Source organism: Mus pahari, chromosome 20 (genome assembly GCF_900095145.1).
Source record: "Mus pahari chromosome 20, PAHARI_EIJ_v1.1, whole genome shotgun sequence".
Classification (NCBI taxonomy): Eukaryota; Metazoa; Chordata; class Mammalia; order Rodentia; family Muridae; genus Mus; species Mus pahari.
The window spans coordinates 38,922,454-38,941,014 of record NC_034609.1 but is presented as its reverse complement, the minus strand read 5'-3'; the positions used below and the strand labels follow the sequence as shown (position 1 = coordinate 38,941,014).

At 44.7% G+C, this 18,561-nt stretch overlaps 1 protein-coding gene across 4 annotated transcripts in view; it reads left to right on the top strand.

The window, feature by feature from the left end:
* Maf (MAF bZIP transcription factor) overlaps window positions 1-18,561 on the top strand; it is a 356,304-nt gene that overhangs the window by 15,005 nt on the left and 322,738 nt on the right. The window contains exon 3 of one of the 4 annotated variants that reach the window (XM_021220441.2): window positions 7,657-9,489. The exons of 2 other annotated variants lie outside the window; for them this stretch is intronic. Coding sequence is in view for 1 of the 2 variants with exons in the window: in XM_029532499.1 (XP_029388359.1) it covers window positions 7,657-7,717 (61 nt within the window). In the remaining variant the exon portion in view is untranslated. Of the gene's footprint in view, window positions 1-7,656; window positions 9,490-18,561 lie in introns of those variants that run through there. One more of the 4 variants, XM_029532499.1, reaches the window with a different exon arrangement.

The following is an 18,561-nucleotide window of genomic DNA, read 5'->3' as shown; positions in this document are numbered from 1 at the left end:
CAATAGCTTATAATGTTTGTGTTCGCACCTGGAGATGTTTAGCATAGTTACAATGCACAGAATGCTGTCCTTCTGAATCCATAGGCTCCTGTGGAAGGCCATGGTCTGATTTTTCATCTACTAGGGAAAAGAAAACCGAGATGTTTAAACGTGTTTTCAACTCCAAGTATCCCAGTATGAATTTAATTATGAACCCTCTCCATTGGGAGAGCCAGAGCCACACACTCTCACACCAACTATGACACACTTGTCATAGCTTTATGAGTTCCTCTCACCTCTCAATAGCTGGTGAAACAATGTATAATTCTCTCTCTCTCTCTCTCTCTCTCTCTCTCTCTCTCTCTCTCTCTCTCTCTCTGCATTAAAAAGCTTGCTTGCTGAAATTTGCATGAAATATTCTTATTTTAATTTTTTTTCTTTCTGACAGGGAGTAAAAGTCACACTGTCAAATTGTGGCTCTTTGCAAAGGAAGGGTCTTGAGGTATGCAGAGAATGAGAGTATTGGGTTAAAGCAACAAAAACCAACAGCAGCAGCAACACAAACAAGGCACTTGTACCCCCTCTACTCAACAGATAATGTCCGATTATTTACGTCCGTTTACCATGTTGCAAATACTATGTTGCAAAAAAGTCTCATTTTAAATAACTACTCTGTGACTGCACAATATGGTTTCTCTGCAAACCTTATAAAAATTAAGTTTAAACAAAAACAAAAACAACATGGATTTTTTTAGATTTGATCTCAGAGTATTCCTCTGGCTTGACATGCATGTCTCTGTATGCATGCAGCTGCAATACTTATTCCTTACTTGTGTGGGCCTTTACCATTTTAATTTGAAAGCCGTCCGTCCGATAAATACAGTGATCTAGACTTCCTGGCAGGTTTTGTGACATTGAAACCATCCATTTTGAGCAAAAAGTTAATGAACATTAAAAGCAAGGTTCACACTGGTCCTGACCCGACCGGTAATATTTCATATAAGGTTACCAGTGGGAGAGAAATCAAATTTCATCTGTGAACATGATTGACAGGCGAGAGTAAAAGGAGAGAAAGAGACTTGGCCGGGAAGGGAATTGGGGTAAGAAAGACAATGCCTCCAGCTTCCTTATGGCATTAGGTATTATAAGCCGATGTATGGGAAGCTCACTGCCCGGTGCGTTGGGGACAGTTGTTTTTGGAAAGTCACTTTGGTTATGAGATTTCACTCCAATAAGTGTGGTTATGGTCAACCAGTAGGCTCTCTGCCTCTCGCTAATTTCAGCCAGGTATACCTTAGTGGCTCGTGTCTGGCATCTTAATGCTAAGGCGAGTTTTGAAAATGGAACCACGAGACTAGTTGCCCTTTGTTTACTGTCAGAAATGTAGTCTGGATTATATAGCAATGGCTCATGGTCATATTACAAATTCTTCATCCAAGGACTAGGGAGATGGCTCAGCTCTTAAGAGCTCATACTGCTGTCGAAGAGGACCTGTTTAAGATCTTAGCACCCATATTTGGTGCCTCTCAGCCACCTGTAACTCTAGCTCCAAGGATTTGGACACCTTCTACTGGCTTCCAGGGACATCCAGCAGATGTAGATAGACAGACAGACAGACAGATATACTTTTAAATATTCACTGAGTTGATACTACAGGAAGATTAAATTCTCTACTTCAATAAGATCCCTTGACTTTGACTAACATTCTCTATTATATGTCATAGACCCAAATCTGCTAATCAATCAAAATACATTTAGGCCTTCCTTCTCAAGAAAGTTCTAATACTCAAGTCTAACACCTAAGCATGGCTTGTCTGTCTTCCATCCAGTCTTGCTTCTTGACTGACTTGTCCCACAGCTTCACTGGCTAAGGTGTGACCATTGCCATGGCAACAAGTGATGCTCTTGCCTGACCCTCTGATTCAGTGTGGCTTTTGAACTAGCCTTTGAAGCTAGCTGTCTCCTGACTTGCAGTGTACTAAGGTGTGAGTGGCTCTAACTACCTGAGATTTGCATCCAATTAAAACGTAAGCCTTCCTGCTCCTGTGTCTTAAGGTCCTGACACAGGACTTGGAAGGTGGCAAGGAGTCACAGCCAGTTTATGTGTCTGTTCCAACCATTTCAGATGTTCCTGGTCTTGGCTTAGACCCATCTGGATGCAACTGAGTCTTACATCGCTGACTTAGGACATGGCAGACAAGACAGATGCATAGGAGAGAGGCTGGTGGTGACTGTCCTGTCATCTACAAGAGATATAATATATAGAAATACTCTTTGTTCACAGACACTACCCCAGTCTTCACAGCATGGACATGATTTTCTCTAGCCCTCCCGGTACCCATGGAAAGTTACTAAATGTTAGGAAGGCTACCCCCCTATTTTACAGAGTAGTATGAAACCACAAGACAAAACAAAATCTTCAAAACCTTGTCCCTGCCTACCTGTTTCTAGGTGTTGCTAATAAGCCTCTGGAGAAATATGCAAATATATGTTCATAGTTCCCCCTGGATATGTGTGCCTCAGCCAGTGTCCCTCACAGAATCTATGAGAATATTTGATAGATCTAAACCTGCATTTCCACAAAGGAATCTCCCTACCCCGACACTGTAAGTTCTGATTGGCACCCCTGGAAAGACCAAACGTTTGTTCTTGACCCTGTACTCCGATAAAAGCTGATTGGGGCATCTAGACAGTAAGTCTTTAGACTAAGTCTTGGGAGGAAGAAGGCAATCTCTCTCACGTGAGCATTTGTGGTGGGGACCAATCTGGTGGTAAAAAAAAAATTCTCCTTGAGTGTATTTCAAGCTTGTTGGATTTTAATATCTTTTGGTTCTGAAACAATTAGGAAAGAGATTTTGCTTAAAATGTTCCGTGATCCCAACTCAACCTAATTGTTTTCTGTTGCTGCTGTTTGTTGATTTAGATTAGACTCCTCCCCAACCAGCAAGCTGATTTAATCAATTCCTGACAGCATTCAATCTAGCCTAATCATACCATGTGAAGGTGTAGTTTTCCCTCAACCCTGACATACTATTGAAGTGGCAAATTTAAAAACAAAAAACATTCTACGTATAGGTGAGGGGCGTGGAAGGATAAATTTTTGCAAATCCTGTGGCCCTCACTGACTTAAGACAAAAATGATTCTTTTGTAAGGGCTGTGTGTCATAAAGGCACGAGTGTGTTCAGTCACCTGTCGAAAGCTTCCACACTGACATTTAAACTCCCTCTCCTCTCACTGGCGGACTCTGTCATTTCCTTCCCCTGAAAAGGACTATCAAACTTTAGGTCTGTGCTTCTTTTACTTTTCCTGGCACTTGATGGAATATCAGCAACAAATGAGCTAAGCACTAGGGTTGTTAGTATTTGCTTTCTACTTAACATATTTGACAAACATCAGGACGAGGAAGAGCCAGTGCGTTAGTGTGTTGCCCTTTCCAGCATCTACTGAGAATAAAGTAAAGCTCTTAATGACTACCACGTCCTCTCCAGTGGCACTAATATCACCCAGAAAGGCAGAGGACAGTGTGGATTCAGAGCTGCGTGGGAAAAATCAACCCACCCCCCCACCCCCGGCCGTGAGATTTACAGATATTGTCAAGTGAATCTTGGCTGCTGAGCAGGAATAGCAGGTGTAAGCCCTGCCAGATATTAATGCCTAATTAAATAGTAAGAGGCTGCATCTTATGATGGAATCAACAAGAAGTCGAGAAAGATTATCCAGAGGGGGAAAGGAAGGGAGATGTTGCTGGTGGGATTTTATTTTCTGCCTTTTGCTCCGCAAGCATCATCTGACGCGGTTCCTCGTGTGCCGCCTCCGATGGTTTCTTCTTGTCTTTCCTGTCTATTGGGAAGCACACTAAGTTCATTTGCTGGCCGGTAGGCAGTAGAGGTGAGAATTGAATTGATCGCAAATGCTCCAAGAAATTGACCCTGAGGTCGTCTTCCCTTAAATTGGGTTCCACACACAAAGTTCCTTTTCTTCCCTGGCTCCTGCAGCAGAATTGAGTTGGGGGGCGGGGTGGGGGGGCGCTGTAATTATTTAAAGGAATTCTTAGGCACCAGAGTTGACTCTCCCTCTGTACCCTTAATCAAAATAGAGACCTTTTGTTACGGCTGGTAGTTAATTAAAGGGCCGGCGTCTATACCGCTGTGGTGTGCCTCTGGCTTGTTTATATTTTAAAATGAGGTTCATGCCTGATGTACATGAAGAAAAGGGGTCAAAGTGTCTGTGGGGTTATCAGCTGTCCTGAACAGTTAGAATAGAGTAGAGCAGAGTAGAGCAGAGCAGAACAGAACAGAACAGAACAGAACAGAACAACAGAATTCTCTGTTTACCTTTGTTATTTCTCTGCCTCTTTCTGTTTCTCCTGTGTTTCTTATTTCATCCCCCTCGTTTCCCCCTCCACTCTTCTTCTCCCTCCTCCTCCCTCACTCCTTCGCACATCCTGCAATGGAAAACATGGGTTCCCCATCAAAACTCTCCAGGCAGACAGTGTGCTTCGCAATGTGGGAGTCCCGGTGCTGCATTTTACGAGAGAACGCGCCTGCAGATGTGGTTGGCATGTTCGGAGCCTCTCTTATTTCTGTTCACGAAGGGTTGCAGAGAGACCAGAAATTCCTGTACCCAAATGCTGACCTTCGTGACGAGTGCTAAGAGCTGCTTTCTTGTCCTGTGCTTCGGTGGCTAGCTCACACTTGAAGTTCTAGGCTGACGCTCAAAGGCTGTTGTGTGATTTTTTTTATTTTGTTAATACCCCACTCTCCTTTTTCCTTTCTTTCCTTTTTTTTTTTTTTTTTTTTTTTTTTTTTTTTTTTTTTTTTTTTTTTTTTTTTTTTTTTTTTTTATCTCTCACAGTTTCTTATCATTCTAGTAGAATATAAAAGCAAACTGCATGGGTGGCCACCCGTTTTCTTCTGTGCTCTCAGAGGCCACTGTTGAAGTTGGCACAGGGGAGAGGAGGGAGGCTGGGCTTGTGTGAGGTGCAAAGTTGCACTGCCTGTGTCTAAGGACTCCCAGCTGCTCTTCTCTCCAGATACTATCAGGAACCTCTCCCTGAAGATCCTTGCTCTGCCGCATCTTGTTCTTTACCCGGACTCCCTGCTTCTCTGCCTGCTCAGTGTCCTGTTGGTGCAGTGAAACCAAACCCGAATGTTCATCTTGATGCCTTCAAACCCAGGCCTCACTAAGCTGTGTGCCACAAACCTATTGATGATGGTGTAATGTCTTCCAAACATTGTTATTTTGGACAGTGATTTGAAGTATATATATATTTCATATACATCTATCTATCTATCTATCTTTATATGTTTGTTTGGTAGCATTTTATAAAATTCCATTCTAAGAGCAGAAACACTGCACTCAAGAATGAAGTGTGGCCTAGTCCCAAACCATCCCTGCAGATCTGCTGAGAAAGAATACACACAGCTCTCAAAAAGCAGGCTTGTAGGATGTGAGCTAGGGAGTATAGGCCTTGGCCCTGGAAGGAGAGTTACTGACTCTTTCTTTTGAGCTGCCCATTCCTTTAGAACCATCCCACTGAGGCAATGGAGGGGGCAGGGTCATGGGGGTCACTCCTGCAAGGTAGCTGTGCCTGTTTCTGTTCAGCGTTTCATTTACTTTGCTATGCTTTATCTCATCTTTTATTCTACGTATGTGCACATGTGTGGGTTTGTGCTCGGGGATGCAGGGTCAGAATGGGCAGTGCCAGTCAGCGACCCTGGAGCTGGAGTTACAAGTGGTCATGAGCTGCCCCGCTTGGATGCCGGGAACTCTGGTCCTCTGAAAGATCGGCACACGTGCTCTGAAGCCCTGAGCTATCTCCCCAGGCCTTTTCTCAGCAATTTACAGTATCACACCCATCTTCACCAGGCCCATTTTCTTTGACAATAAAACGAAAAAGGCATCTTGCCACCATGCTCAGAGATAATGGATAGGAATTTCACTTTCGGAAGGAGGAGAGGCAGGGAGGGTCTTCTGTCAATTCATCAGGAGGTCTCTGCAGAGCGATTGAGAACACCGCGATCCTGGGAAGGCAACTTTTACTATTTCTTTAAAATTTAATTGGGATCAGGTGTCCCAAAATGCTTTTGGGGGGCTTCTCTCCTCACCTCTTCTTTCTTTTTATTCTCTCTCTCTCTCTCTCTCTCTCTCTCTCTCTCTCTCTCTNTCTCTCTCTCTCTCTCTCTCTCTCTCTCTCTCTCTCTCTCTCTCTCTCTCTTTTTCTATTGCAAGCTACAGCAAATGATGCTGTTAGTTTATAATCAAAGTTCGATATCATTAAGTTAAACTGTAGACTTGGGGGTTTTGCTTATGAAATAAACATTTGGAAGATAGTATACGACAAGGAGGCTTGCACAGAGGATGTGATGACAGACCCATGCACACTGATATCTATACATTTATATATCTGCGCGCAGGGGTGTGTATGGATGTAAGTCTCTTTCAGAGCCTGTTAAAACTGATTCCAGAAAGAGTATCTTTACAAACCAAGCTGGTTTTATCCTCTCACCCATGAGGCTTAGCACGGTCAGGGCGTAAGTTCTCTGGGATTAATGACCTTATAATTGGTGACGCGCGTGCCACCTGTAATTCATATCACTTTGTTATATTCCCTGTCAATTACGTTACTTGTGTAATCTAATAGTCAGAGTATGTAGCTAGAGTTTTCTGTGTGGAAGCTATGGTGCTCCTTAGCTTAGATGACTCTTTTCCCCTTCTCCCTAACAAGGAAGCTCATTTAGAAAGAAATGTTTATGTGAAGTGCCTGTCAGCTGGCATTTTTACTGGTTCGCTAACCCAAAGGTAAAATATAAAGCTGCGTCTTTTCCTCACTGGCTTGTTGTGAGTAGAAGGGTCCCTCCCTTGTTAGCTTGATAAATAATTTCACTAGGGGGACTCGGCTGTGTTTTTATGCTTGCTGTCTATTTTCTGCTTCCTGCAAATAAATTTCTGTACTCAGAGAGTACTAAAACTCCAAACACATGGGATTTTCCCCATTTTACTGCTGGTCTCCTGAAATATTTATTCGATCTAGTGTTTTTAATTAATTTTTTAAAGGAAAAAAATACACTGTGATTAACATCAAACCAGAAAAAAAAAAAAAAAAAGTATTCATCCATTTGGGGCAGCCACTTGGTTTATACCTGGAAAGGCAGCTCTTTCGAAAGGCTTTGTGTGTTAAACTCCCCATCTGATTTGTCAAACGGAAGACAAGTGTTACTACTTGGGAGAGCCCTGGAGTTTTCTCATTACATTTTTCTTTCGCTGTGTTTCCAGATTTAATTATTAAGCTGTTAATAGGAGAGATAAATAGAGGCATAGGATTCTATCTAGAAATAGGACAATATACAATAACATCTGTACATTTGAAAAATGAAGCTAGTGTAAGAGTCGAAATAAATTGATGTAACTGTTGTCCCGCTAACATCCTGGGTATTTAATCTTTGGGTTCATTAGTACCATGGAGAGCTGGGTACAGCATTAACCTCAACAAATATACCCCAAAACATTGCGATATAGAACAAATCAATACATTCTATAAATGACCAGAACGCTAAACACAGCACTTTATAGGCTCGCAGTACCGAATGACGAAACGATGCTTCTGTTTGTTAGCAAAGCAATCATTTGACATTAATGCCAGATGACTTCATTCACGCATCTTTTCTTGTTTTCAGAGAAGACAGTCTGCTTATTCGCTCCTTGTTGCGCGCACCCAAGCAAGGTTTTATTTTCTGAAATTGGAAACTATTTTTTACAAAGGTACCTTGGACAAACTCGCACCCAGGATGTCAGTGCATGCGACCAGCATCTTGGATACTGGAGCACCTGAGTAGGGGCTTGTCTGAAGCACGCTCTTTTCAAAGAAGAAAAAAAAAAAAAACTGTACAGAAGGGGCCCTCAATGAGTACCCTGGCATGCGTGGAGACGGACCGTCATGTTTTAGGACTCTGCTCTCCAGCAGACATTGTATGAAGTAACTTAAGACATTTCACTCTGGAACTGCTTCAGCTACAGAGATGATGAGTCGTTTTTAAAAATGCACACTTCAAGGACGATTGACACCTAATGTTTGCTGTGGCCACACGGAGGCCATACCTGTTTGTCGGCGTTAGAATTAACATCCATGCAGTCGAACATCTCACAGAGTCGATGGATGTGGGGAGAAACAAGAGTCTCCCAGGAGCCAGAGCCTATGTCATCTTTAGTCCTTGAAACAAGTATTAGGGATAGATACTTTAATCCACTATAAAGATATGGAGGATACTAGGCACAAAGGAACTTAGATGCCGCGTAACCCCTTCGCTACAATCTTGCTTAGCTACCTACCATACCACTTCCTCTCCCTCAGTCAGTCAGTCTGTCCCCAGCCTTCCTGGGTCACACACTAGCTTTTAGCCTCAATTTGTATTGTAAGTGCCCAGGTGCCCTCCCCTTGGCCTCTTTTCCTGAGCAGAGATAAGTGTGGCTCAGAAGGAAAGACACATAATGTGATTGGTATCTGGAGGTCTAGAGCCATGGCTTCTTGTGGTCTTGACCCCCAAGGACCCTTGTAAGTCTCCAAACAAACAATGATTTCTGTACTTTGGATTTTGGTAGGCAACGGGGAAAGGCTTTCCACTCAAAAGATAATGATTGTCATCCCAGCCGCAGTTTTAAAAAGCAATTGATGACACATCTCCTTAAAACTCCATAATGTGTAAAGAGTCACTCAGCAAATTGCTGGGCAGTGAAGATAAATCACTGTTGGTAAATCTCTCCAACCGAAAAGCCCTGTTGAATAAAAGTTGTCAGCGAAATCGGCACTGGTACTACAAAGAATACAATTTCCACATCTTGAGGATGGGGAATTGTCCCCTCAAAGGGGAGCAGAAAGGATTAAATATGGTAATATATGTAAAGCGCTTGGATTAAATATGTTAATATATGTAAAACACCTGCACTGGATAAGCACCCCCACCTCGTTCTGCCATGGACAGTGTTACATGGGATGGAATTCTGACCTTGACACTGAACAAGCCTTGGTTTACATTAGAATAACTTTGTGATTACAGTATTGAGCTCCCCCAACCCCCAGCCCTTCGTTTTAAAATAAACGTTTTCAAAAATCTGAAAGCTGAGATTGGTATAGCTTATGGCTATTCCTTTATTTAAAACAAAACAAAACAAAACAAAACCCATCACCCCTAAAAGTAAAATATAAAGTAAAATAAAATCATTGTGCTTTGGAGAGCTCTCTGCTCAAATGATTTAGGGGGAAAAAAAAAATGTGTGTTAAACATTTAACACTGCTGTCATCCATCTCAGAGACTTTATATGCTAATATGTATGCCCTGTATACATACTCTGCTAACACAGATGGCATTCAGTATTTTCCGAATTTGTGTGAACATGGACCCTGCTTGTTTTTAAACACCCATTTCCTGTAACTAGCATTGTTCCAGGCAATTTTGAGAGAGAGAAAACATGATTGCCTAAGTATTAAAGCCCTGGCATTTCTTTCTTTTAGCACCAAAGAGTCCTTTTATTGGATTCCCCTGGTGGGCATCTGGTCCTCAACGTCTCCTTTGCATTCTGTGTGTTCATTTCAGTCATCAGCCCAGAATGGTTGTATGGGATTCCGCCTGTGATGCGCACTTCCTGAGGGAGAACTGTGAGGTAGGGGTAATCCTACAGGGCTGTGTAATAATTAGTTCCTGGGGTTGCCCTGCCTTCCTGGACTCCACAGGAGATCTCAGGAGTTCAGCTGGGGACCCTCTGCTTGTGTAGAACACCCAGAGGCATCCTTGAATGTGCCTTATCATTGCTCAACTGGGTGAGCCATCCAAAGAGTGAAAGTTTCTGTAAGGAATACACAATTGCCTAGGGTTCTGGCTAGGGAGCCTGTGGCTGTGGAAGCAGCATTCAGTTTGGGGTTCCTTTTTAAAAGGATGACCGGTGCCTCGGGCCACGTGAATATAAGATGGCTTGGATGAGAACCAGGTATAACCAGTTCGTCCCTCTCTGACTCTCTTCTTAGTGCCTCTGTCTTGGGGTACACTTGGGTCCCACCTCCACTCCCAAGTCCTACCCTAAACAAGTCCTTTGCTTTTAAGATTCCATCAGAGGTTATCTGGACAGTCTGGGTTCCCCAACTCAGAAGAGAACTGATTGGCTCCCCTAATAGGGGATGAGCAGTAGCTAGGGCAGGGTCCTTGGGCCAGCTTCTTGCTTTAGTCATATTTTCTGAGACAAGGGTTGGATGAGAGAGACTACCACAGTGGTCCGGTCCCAATGTGAGAGACGAAAATTAGTTACTCAAGACTCCTGTCCACCTGCTTTGGAGGCAGGGATGTGAGGGGTTGGGTCCAAGCAGATCTCTAAACCTAGAAGATGCGTTGTCAATCCTGGATAGACAGTGCTTCCGAAATCATTAGTGCTCCCTACCTCAAGCTAATTAAATCGGGGACCTCAAGGGATGGGTGAGATCACACACCAGTGTTTTTATTTTAAACAATCCTAAGACATTCCAGTATGTAAGGAGGGATGAGGGGTCCTGGAGAAGAATGCAGGGGGCACCAGCATCTACAGAAAACCCAGAGAGCCAAGAAGCCCCTGGCAGAGCTCCCACATTCTTGTCCTTCTGATAACTCAGCATCTTCCAGGTCCAGTTTCAGAGGAGAAGGGCAGAACAATCGCTTTGTGTTTCCCACTCCATCTGGCCTCCTCAGTCCTTTAGAAACATCAACTCTATTCATGATGAGCAAGGCCAGTGCAGTCAGATAAGGTCCCTCGGGGAAAGCAGACCAGCGCTCGGAAGCCTCCAATTTAAACCTGACTTGGCCACAGCATAGCTCCAGGATGTGAGGATGTGGGTGGGTCCCATTCCCCTAACTGCCTTGCAGGATCACATGTCGCAGGCTTTTTTTTTTTTTTTTTTTTTCTTTTAAAGAGAAGGGGGTGAGGGGGTGTGATTGACCTAGAAGCCAAGGGGGGGGGGGTTATGCAATCAGCTATGCGCCTAGCATCTCACAGACTTACTGATGAACCAGAGGAGAGACGGGTTTGAGGCTGGTGGAATGGTACATTTTCACACTGCGATGCCTTTAAAAATTAATACGCACAGAAAAAGAGAATAATTATTCAGTGATCAAATTACAAAGATAGATGCATTCTCAAATTATTTGCATAGACTTTTTGCAGACTCCAACGATCACACACACACACACACACACACACACACACAAAATGTTTGTCATCATTCCAGTAGGCACTTAGTATGTGGTAGGGGTCACTGTGCAAACAAGTCATGGGGAGAATGGGTGTTCTCTTGAATTAGCCAAAATATTTGACCATGTGCTTTTAAGCTCACTGGTTCACTATTGAGAACACACACACACACACACACACACACACACACACACACACACACACAGACCTGTGTTGAAGACTGTCTAGCTTATAAGAAGATGGTCCTGTGAGTCTCTCCTCCCCTCTTGGATGCTGAGACCATGAGACAGTTACACCCACACCTTAAGTGTTCTTGAGTTTGACTCTGAGCTCTCCGGTGGTGAGTAGCGCACAAGTAGCCATGGCTCAGTGTTTCAGGAGCAAAGCCTGGGTTTCCCTAAATAAGAAGTTGATTAACCAAATATGCAGGCCAATGTGTGACAACAGCCCCTTAGAAGGTTATGAACCAACCAAGAAGACATCTTTACAATCTGCTAAAACTTAAAAATTATTTTAACTCTCTTCTAGCTTTAAAAAACAAAAAACAAAAAACAAAACAAAAAACAAAAAAACCCTGGCAACTGCTTGTGTGTTTCATGGGTAAAGTTTTCATACCTGGATAACAAATTAAATGTCACCTGCACATTGTGCTTTTATTTTATTTTATTTCTCTAGTTAGCCTGGTCTCTTCCTCTCCAGCGCCGAGAGCACAAGTATGTACCACCACACCTGTTTTCTGAGGGGCCTCGGCTTGCTTATTTCTGTTTTTGTTTTCCTTGTATTTTAAGGATTGAACTTGGGTCCTTATGCTCAAGGCAAACATTACCAACTGAGCCTTGAGCCAAGGTTCCACCAGGTGATTTCTGTTTTAGATCTATTATTTTTAGGTCATTATTTTTCTTTTCACTCTGACTGTTTGGCCATTTTTTTTTTTTTAAAAAAAAATACACTTTAAGTACTTTTAGATAATCATAGGGTGCTATTTGCATACTGGAGAATGGACTCACTGTTGGAGATGCACCTGGACAAGCGGAGGACTTAGGTGTCGAAGCTGAGAAAGAAGCATTGTCTCAAACATAGTCCAAGACCAGTCGACAGAGCTGGGCTCAAGAAGGGATTGGAAGGTCAGCAGGAAATAAGAGTGAAGAACAGCTACAAAGCAGGAGGGAGGGACAAAGGGACAGAGGAACAGAGGGAAAGAGAGGGAGAAAGAAAGAAAGGGAGAGAGGGGCTTGAAGATCTGAAGTACTGTAAGCTCCCCTCATCTCTGCAGCTAGAATTCATGACTAAGTGGCAGCCCATCCAGGCAACCCCTCCTCTCCCCCTCCCAGGTCATCTGTCCATCTGTCCATCCAATCCATCCGTCTGACCACAGACTTTGCTCCACACTTTTCACCTGGTAAAGAAGGATTCACTTGCATTCACTGAATCAAGGCCAGCGCCGCACATGGATCCGAAGCGGGGGTTCATCTATTGCTCTTTTCTGTATTAGCTGCCTCATCAGAGTTCACAGTATTGGGGAGAAGAAAAGGAGGGGCGCTTCTTCAAAGAACTGCATTGGGGATTTGGTCACGTGTCTGCCACTAACATCAATCGCAGATGCCTGGGCAAAAAAAAAAAAAAAAAAAAAAAAGAAAGGAAGAAAAAATGCCTAGCACGTTTTTACACGTGCCTCTTTGAATAACGTCCCCTCTGGGGTTGCTACCAGACTCCCCTCCACTGATACAGGATTTGGGGGCTTTGAAGTCAGTTGTGGGAATTTCATTGCTTTCTTTGACTCCAGCAAATTGCTCCAAAATGCTACAAATGTAAAAAAGACTAAGAAAGCTTTAACTACAGCTTAGAGAAAGAATCCCCTTAAGCCATTGACACAAAAAAAATGTGTTTCTTGGTGAGGTTTTTAATTTGTGAGTTATATCTTAACACAGCAGTGGACCCAGCCTCTTCTGCTAGGTGGAAACACCTAGAGAATGGAGTGGAGAGTGGGTGGGCCAAGGGGTTTGCAGCTACAATTCTTCAACATTGTTGTCTTTAGGGGGAAATCTCTGAATGGAGGGACATACAGAGAAATCATAGTAGCAAGGCGAGCTGTCTCACCATCAATAAAGGATGTGAATGGGTGTTGAAACAGGTGGACAGTGCCCAGTTCACACAGCGTCCCCCAGTGGAGGACACAGAGGGAAGACTTATGACCCACCTTGAGTCAGAGGGCCCTGTTCCTAGCGTGCTTCAGTTTTTGTCTTAGCTCTTACCCTAATGGGGTAGAGGCGACTGGGTCAGCCTGAATGTTCTGAGAAATCCCTCCGAGTTATTTTAGTCTTGTCGTCGTCTCTGTGAACGCTCTGGCAAGTGAGACGAGAGAAATACGGAGTGGTTGAAATGACCGCTAGCAGCTCCCTGGGTTTCAGTTACCGACTCCATAAATTTAAGGATTTGGCATGGCCTGGAGGTTTTCAAACTCGTTTTTATTTTGTTTGGTTTCAGCAGAGGAACCGTTTGTAAAATGAGAGTTTATGTGAGATCACCATATAAAAGAGAGATGAGAGCTGCTGCCGAGTGGGGCTGTCCCTCCAGGATGCTGGTCCTCCTCCCTCTCTGTCATCCCTGGTCACTGTGCAGTTCCGGGCTCTCTCTAGGCCAGCGTGGGCATCATTGGGGAATTCTTCTCTCTAGGGCACTGTTAGCTCAGCCAATCTCTGATATGAAAAAACACGCACCTTCATTTTCCTGCTGGAAACATTAGAGCATCCTGAGCACGGAGAGCCGATGATGCTGCAGGCACAGAGGTGTACCTCTTAATCTGGTGACTTTGGCAAAGCCACTTCCCCTCTCCACATGCCTCATTTCCTAATCTTTCAAATGGGGGAGAGAGGTGCTACAAAGAGCCCTGTGAGATTGTTATGCAAGTTAAATGTCCAGCTGAGATGGTATCTAAGAAGTGCCCATGTAAGCTGGGGGCTGCCAATCGGGGGGGGGGGGGGGGGGCGCGCAGCGGAAGTGACCTTGCTTCCCCTGGCTCAGAGACACAGAATGACTTTCTTTGGGATTGAAGGGGACCCTGTATTCTGTTTGGTGAAGGATAAGTGTGCCTTGCTTTTTCTAACCTTCTCAGACCTGGTTCTTCACCCTTCACCCTGAAAGGAAGTTTTCCTGTTACAGCGGGCTGGACTGTGGGTTCCACAGTCTAGCTTTCCTGCCCCACTCCTAACCTTATGCAGTGCAGATTCCAGTTAACATTTGCTGGGTTGACTCCCTGGATTGTGGTCTCATGAAGGTGAATAGTGTGCATCGTTATTTTCTCAGGCCTACCTCCAGGGACTAACATAGGTGGCATGAAACTGTCCATGGCCGGCATATTTTCAAGAGGGACCAACACAACTCTACGATGAAGGACCTCTTCCATACCTCTACACACGTTCCCAGCCCCGACAGCATACCATTACGACCAGAGGCCCTGGAGAAAAGACTGCTCAACAGGCAAATAGCAAAGGCATGGCTGATGTTGCCATGCTGATGAGACACCGAAGAGAAGCTCAAAGTAGGAGTGGTCTGGGGGTGTCAAGGAAGGAAAAAAAAAATCTCAGGAGAAGGGAAAGGGTTTGAGCCGATGTTCAGGCCATCCATGGCTTGCTATGGGCCAAGGAGGATCGGGAAGCAGAAGGGCCAGGAATGGCAGGCCAAGGCTGCAGAGAAGGAGTAGATTTCATGAAATCTCTGAACGCTACTATCTTACCAATAATAGTTCATCTGTCTCCCCCGACGCTAGCCACCTTTTTTTACTGTGCAGATGCATCTAGCGAACACCCTTCATCTCTATTTCAGTGGCTGCCTTAACCTCTTGAGCTGGTTCAGAGTCTAACAAGTGTTCTAGAGTGCTTTCTCCTGTTGTATGATCCAAGGCAACTTAGGGAAGAAAGGGGTAGCCGGGATCCGTGGAGTGAGAAACTCAAAGCAGGAACCTGGAGGCAGAGACCCATGGAGGACCAAGTGTGCATCCGCTTCTTCTCAGGCTCACTCGCAGATCCCTTTCTTATTCTTCCCAGGCCCGTCTGCCTAAGAAGATAGCACTGTCCATAGACAGGCCCGCAGGCCAATCTGATGCAGGCAATTCTTTAATTGAACTTCTTGCTTCCCAAGAGTGTCAAGTTGGCAAGCAAAGACCTTATAAAACAGTAGACACATAGACACATCTAGACACATTATTAGAAGAGAACCCTGAAGTTCAGAAGTGTACCCGTGTGCACGCGCGCGCGCGCGCGCGCGCGCGTGTGTGTGTGTGTGTGTGTGTGTGTGTGTGTGTGTGTGTGTGGGTGGGTGTGGGTGTGGGTGTCTATTAAGGTGAGAGGAAATACGATTTCCTTAGGAACTATCCCTGTACCTTTTATTTCAGAAAGAGTCTGCTATTGACCTGGAAGTTGTCAAGTAGGCAAGTAGGCTAGGCTAGCCATCCAGTGATTCCCCAGGGATCCACCTGTTCCGGCCTCTCCAACATTGGGGTTAGAAGTACAAACATCATGTCTACTTCTTTTTTCCTCAAGTAGGTCCTTGGAATCAAACTTGGGTCCTTGTGCTTGCAAGGTAAACTTTTAACAGACTGAGCCAACTCCCCAGACCTTAAGAACCTACACTTGTAACCACACCCCAGATGGCACTGGAAGAACACATTTGTGCTCTGGAGACCTACAGTTTCAAAGTATCTAAAGGGCACTTAGAGAACCATGGAATGTAAACATCGGACACCATTCTCAACTCTGGAGCTCTCCTCTACATGGCCTCAACAGTTTGTTTCAGACACTGAGGTTCAACTGTTGATGGTATTGCTTGGCAGGGACATCCGCAGCAACTAGGTCGCCATGATTGGCAGAGACGATGCCTCGTTCATACATGCGCGGGTCAGCACCATAACCCACAGGACCACCCAGCCCCCCAATACTAACCATGCTCACGTAGAGAAATCCGGTTTAAACTCTGTGGTCAGGGTTTGACTTCATGCGTACCAGTGGGAATACTCTAAACCAACTGTCTAGATGTCAGTAAGAGTGAATGAGGATCCCCACGAAGGGGAGAGTTCTGAGGGAGTCTGATCAATAGATGGTAGGTCGTTCTTCACTTCCCAGACAATCACACAGTGATGTGAAAGGTCCTCTCTAGTCAGTCCCAGGGCCATCCTCTGAAGACTGGCCGCAAGGATGAAGGGAGGCAAATCTCTTAAAGTTCCAGGGAATCCTTAAGGGTGATGAGCTCTTCCCAGAGACCTTGGTTGTGAAGGCTGCAGGGAGGCTGTCTCACATCTGCTCACCCAGTGGGCCTGTTAAAGAGCAAGAAAGGGCAGCTTCCTTCTGGTTTCCAGGTTCCTGTGATTCAGAAGCAACAGCAGGAGAAGGGTCATCTCTAAATGCCAGACTCAAGATGGGAGCCAGTTGAGGCTTTTCCCTTGTTTCCCCCCCCCCCCGGGCCCAGCGGCAGTGACTAGGGAGTATAAAACCCCGGGTCTCATTCTGCTAACACATTTGCCATGTACTATGTGCAGCGTGTGTGTGTGTGTGTGTGTGTGTGTGTGTGTGTGTGTGTGTGTGAGTCATGTGGGCATGTGTATGTCTGTGCTTGTGTGTGTGCAGGTGCACATACACGTATAACTGTGGGCATATATGAGCAGAGACCAGAGAATAACCCAGTGTTATTCCTCAGAAACAAACCACCTTTAAAAGAAACCTTCTTTTTGAAGTGTATCAAATTGTATATATGAAAAAATATTATATATAAATATATATATATGTGTGTGTAATTTATATATAAAATACATTTATATATTATATTATACATATAATATATAAATATATATAATATATAAATGTACTATGTATATATAATATATATATTATATATGTATATATATAATATATATATATGCACGTGTGTGTGTGTGTGTGTGTGTGTGTGTGTGTGTGTATCTAAGAGGATAGGTGTCACTTTTCTCCTGGAGGATCCACCTTCTGGGGTGCAGGGATGGAACTTAGGTCTTCAGGCTTGGTGGCAAGCATCTTTACCCACTGAGCCATAATTCCAGCCCCATTTTGGGGAGGATGCATAGAGTGTCTCTTTGGCCAGTATCTTACCAAGCAGGCTATACTGGCTGGCTATGAAGACCTGGGGACCCATCTGCCCCTGACTCCCCACCATCGGAGATTACAGACACACTCTGCTAGCCTGGCATTTTTCTATGGTTCTGGGAACTGAACTCAGGTTCTCATGCATGCACCCCTTTACCAACTGAGCCATCTCCCCAGACGTATCCTGGGACTTGATGAAACAAAATGTGGAGAAGAGGAAAAGGCAGCACCTTCTCCTGAAAGCAGGGGTGATGAGTGAGCCTGGATTGCTATCCCAGGCCTCCCCCTTTTGCCTGATGGGGCAGAGTTTGAACCTGGGCTGACTTGTCTCTTAGCCAGCCTGTGGTTCATGATATGAGTTCCAATAGGCACCCAGCAATGGACACCGGGGACACCCAGGTTTCACATACAGACAAGTCTGCCCCACTTCCTCTGCAAAATGAGCAGGTCCCAGTAGGAGTTCAGCCTCAGAGTCAAAACATCCTGGCTCTAATCTGCGCACAAAATGGATTTCAGCGACAGATTTTATTGAGTAACGGACTCCCTCTCCCCCCCACCCCCACCACTGGAAAACATATTGTCTTCTTTACTGTAGTTCATTTTGCTTTCCGAGGTGATTAATGAATTAAGGATGCAGTGTATTTATTCTTTTGCCTGATTACCATTCTGTAATAAATCTCGGCTCTCGAGTTTGTCGATAGGAGAAGGCCAAGCTGCCGCTTTGTAAAATATAGGTTTGTACATTAAGCTTAACTCCCAGCCTCATATATAGGAGAAAAGTCACCTTAGAGCCTTATAAAAATAAGTGGGAGGCTCTGGGGAATGTCGGCTGGTGGGTAGAGCACTCTGCTTCTGAGGACAGCCTCCTTGGACACGGGAAGGCCTGCTACTTGGTCAACAGAATGTACTCACCGGGAATGCAGAACACTGAATCTTTGAGGTACCGTGGAGGTGATAGGGAGAAGCAGGAGCATCTCAGCCCTGAAGCACAGTCTCATGCAACCCAGGCTGGCCTTGACCTTGCTATGGGGTCAAACATAGACCTCTAACCCTCCTGCCTTGACCTCTCCAATGCTGTGATCACAGGCTAAGCCACCATCCCTGATTATATTGTGCTGGGGACCAATATAATCGGGCTTCTTGCATGAGAGTCAAACACTCTACCAACTGGCCCAGTGTCCCCTCAACCATTTAGAATGGTATTCTCTGCAGAGTGGCCTCACTTCTAGAGTAGTTAGCAGAGCTCCAGGGTCTAATTTGGCA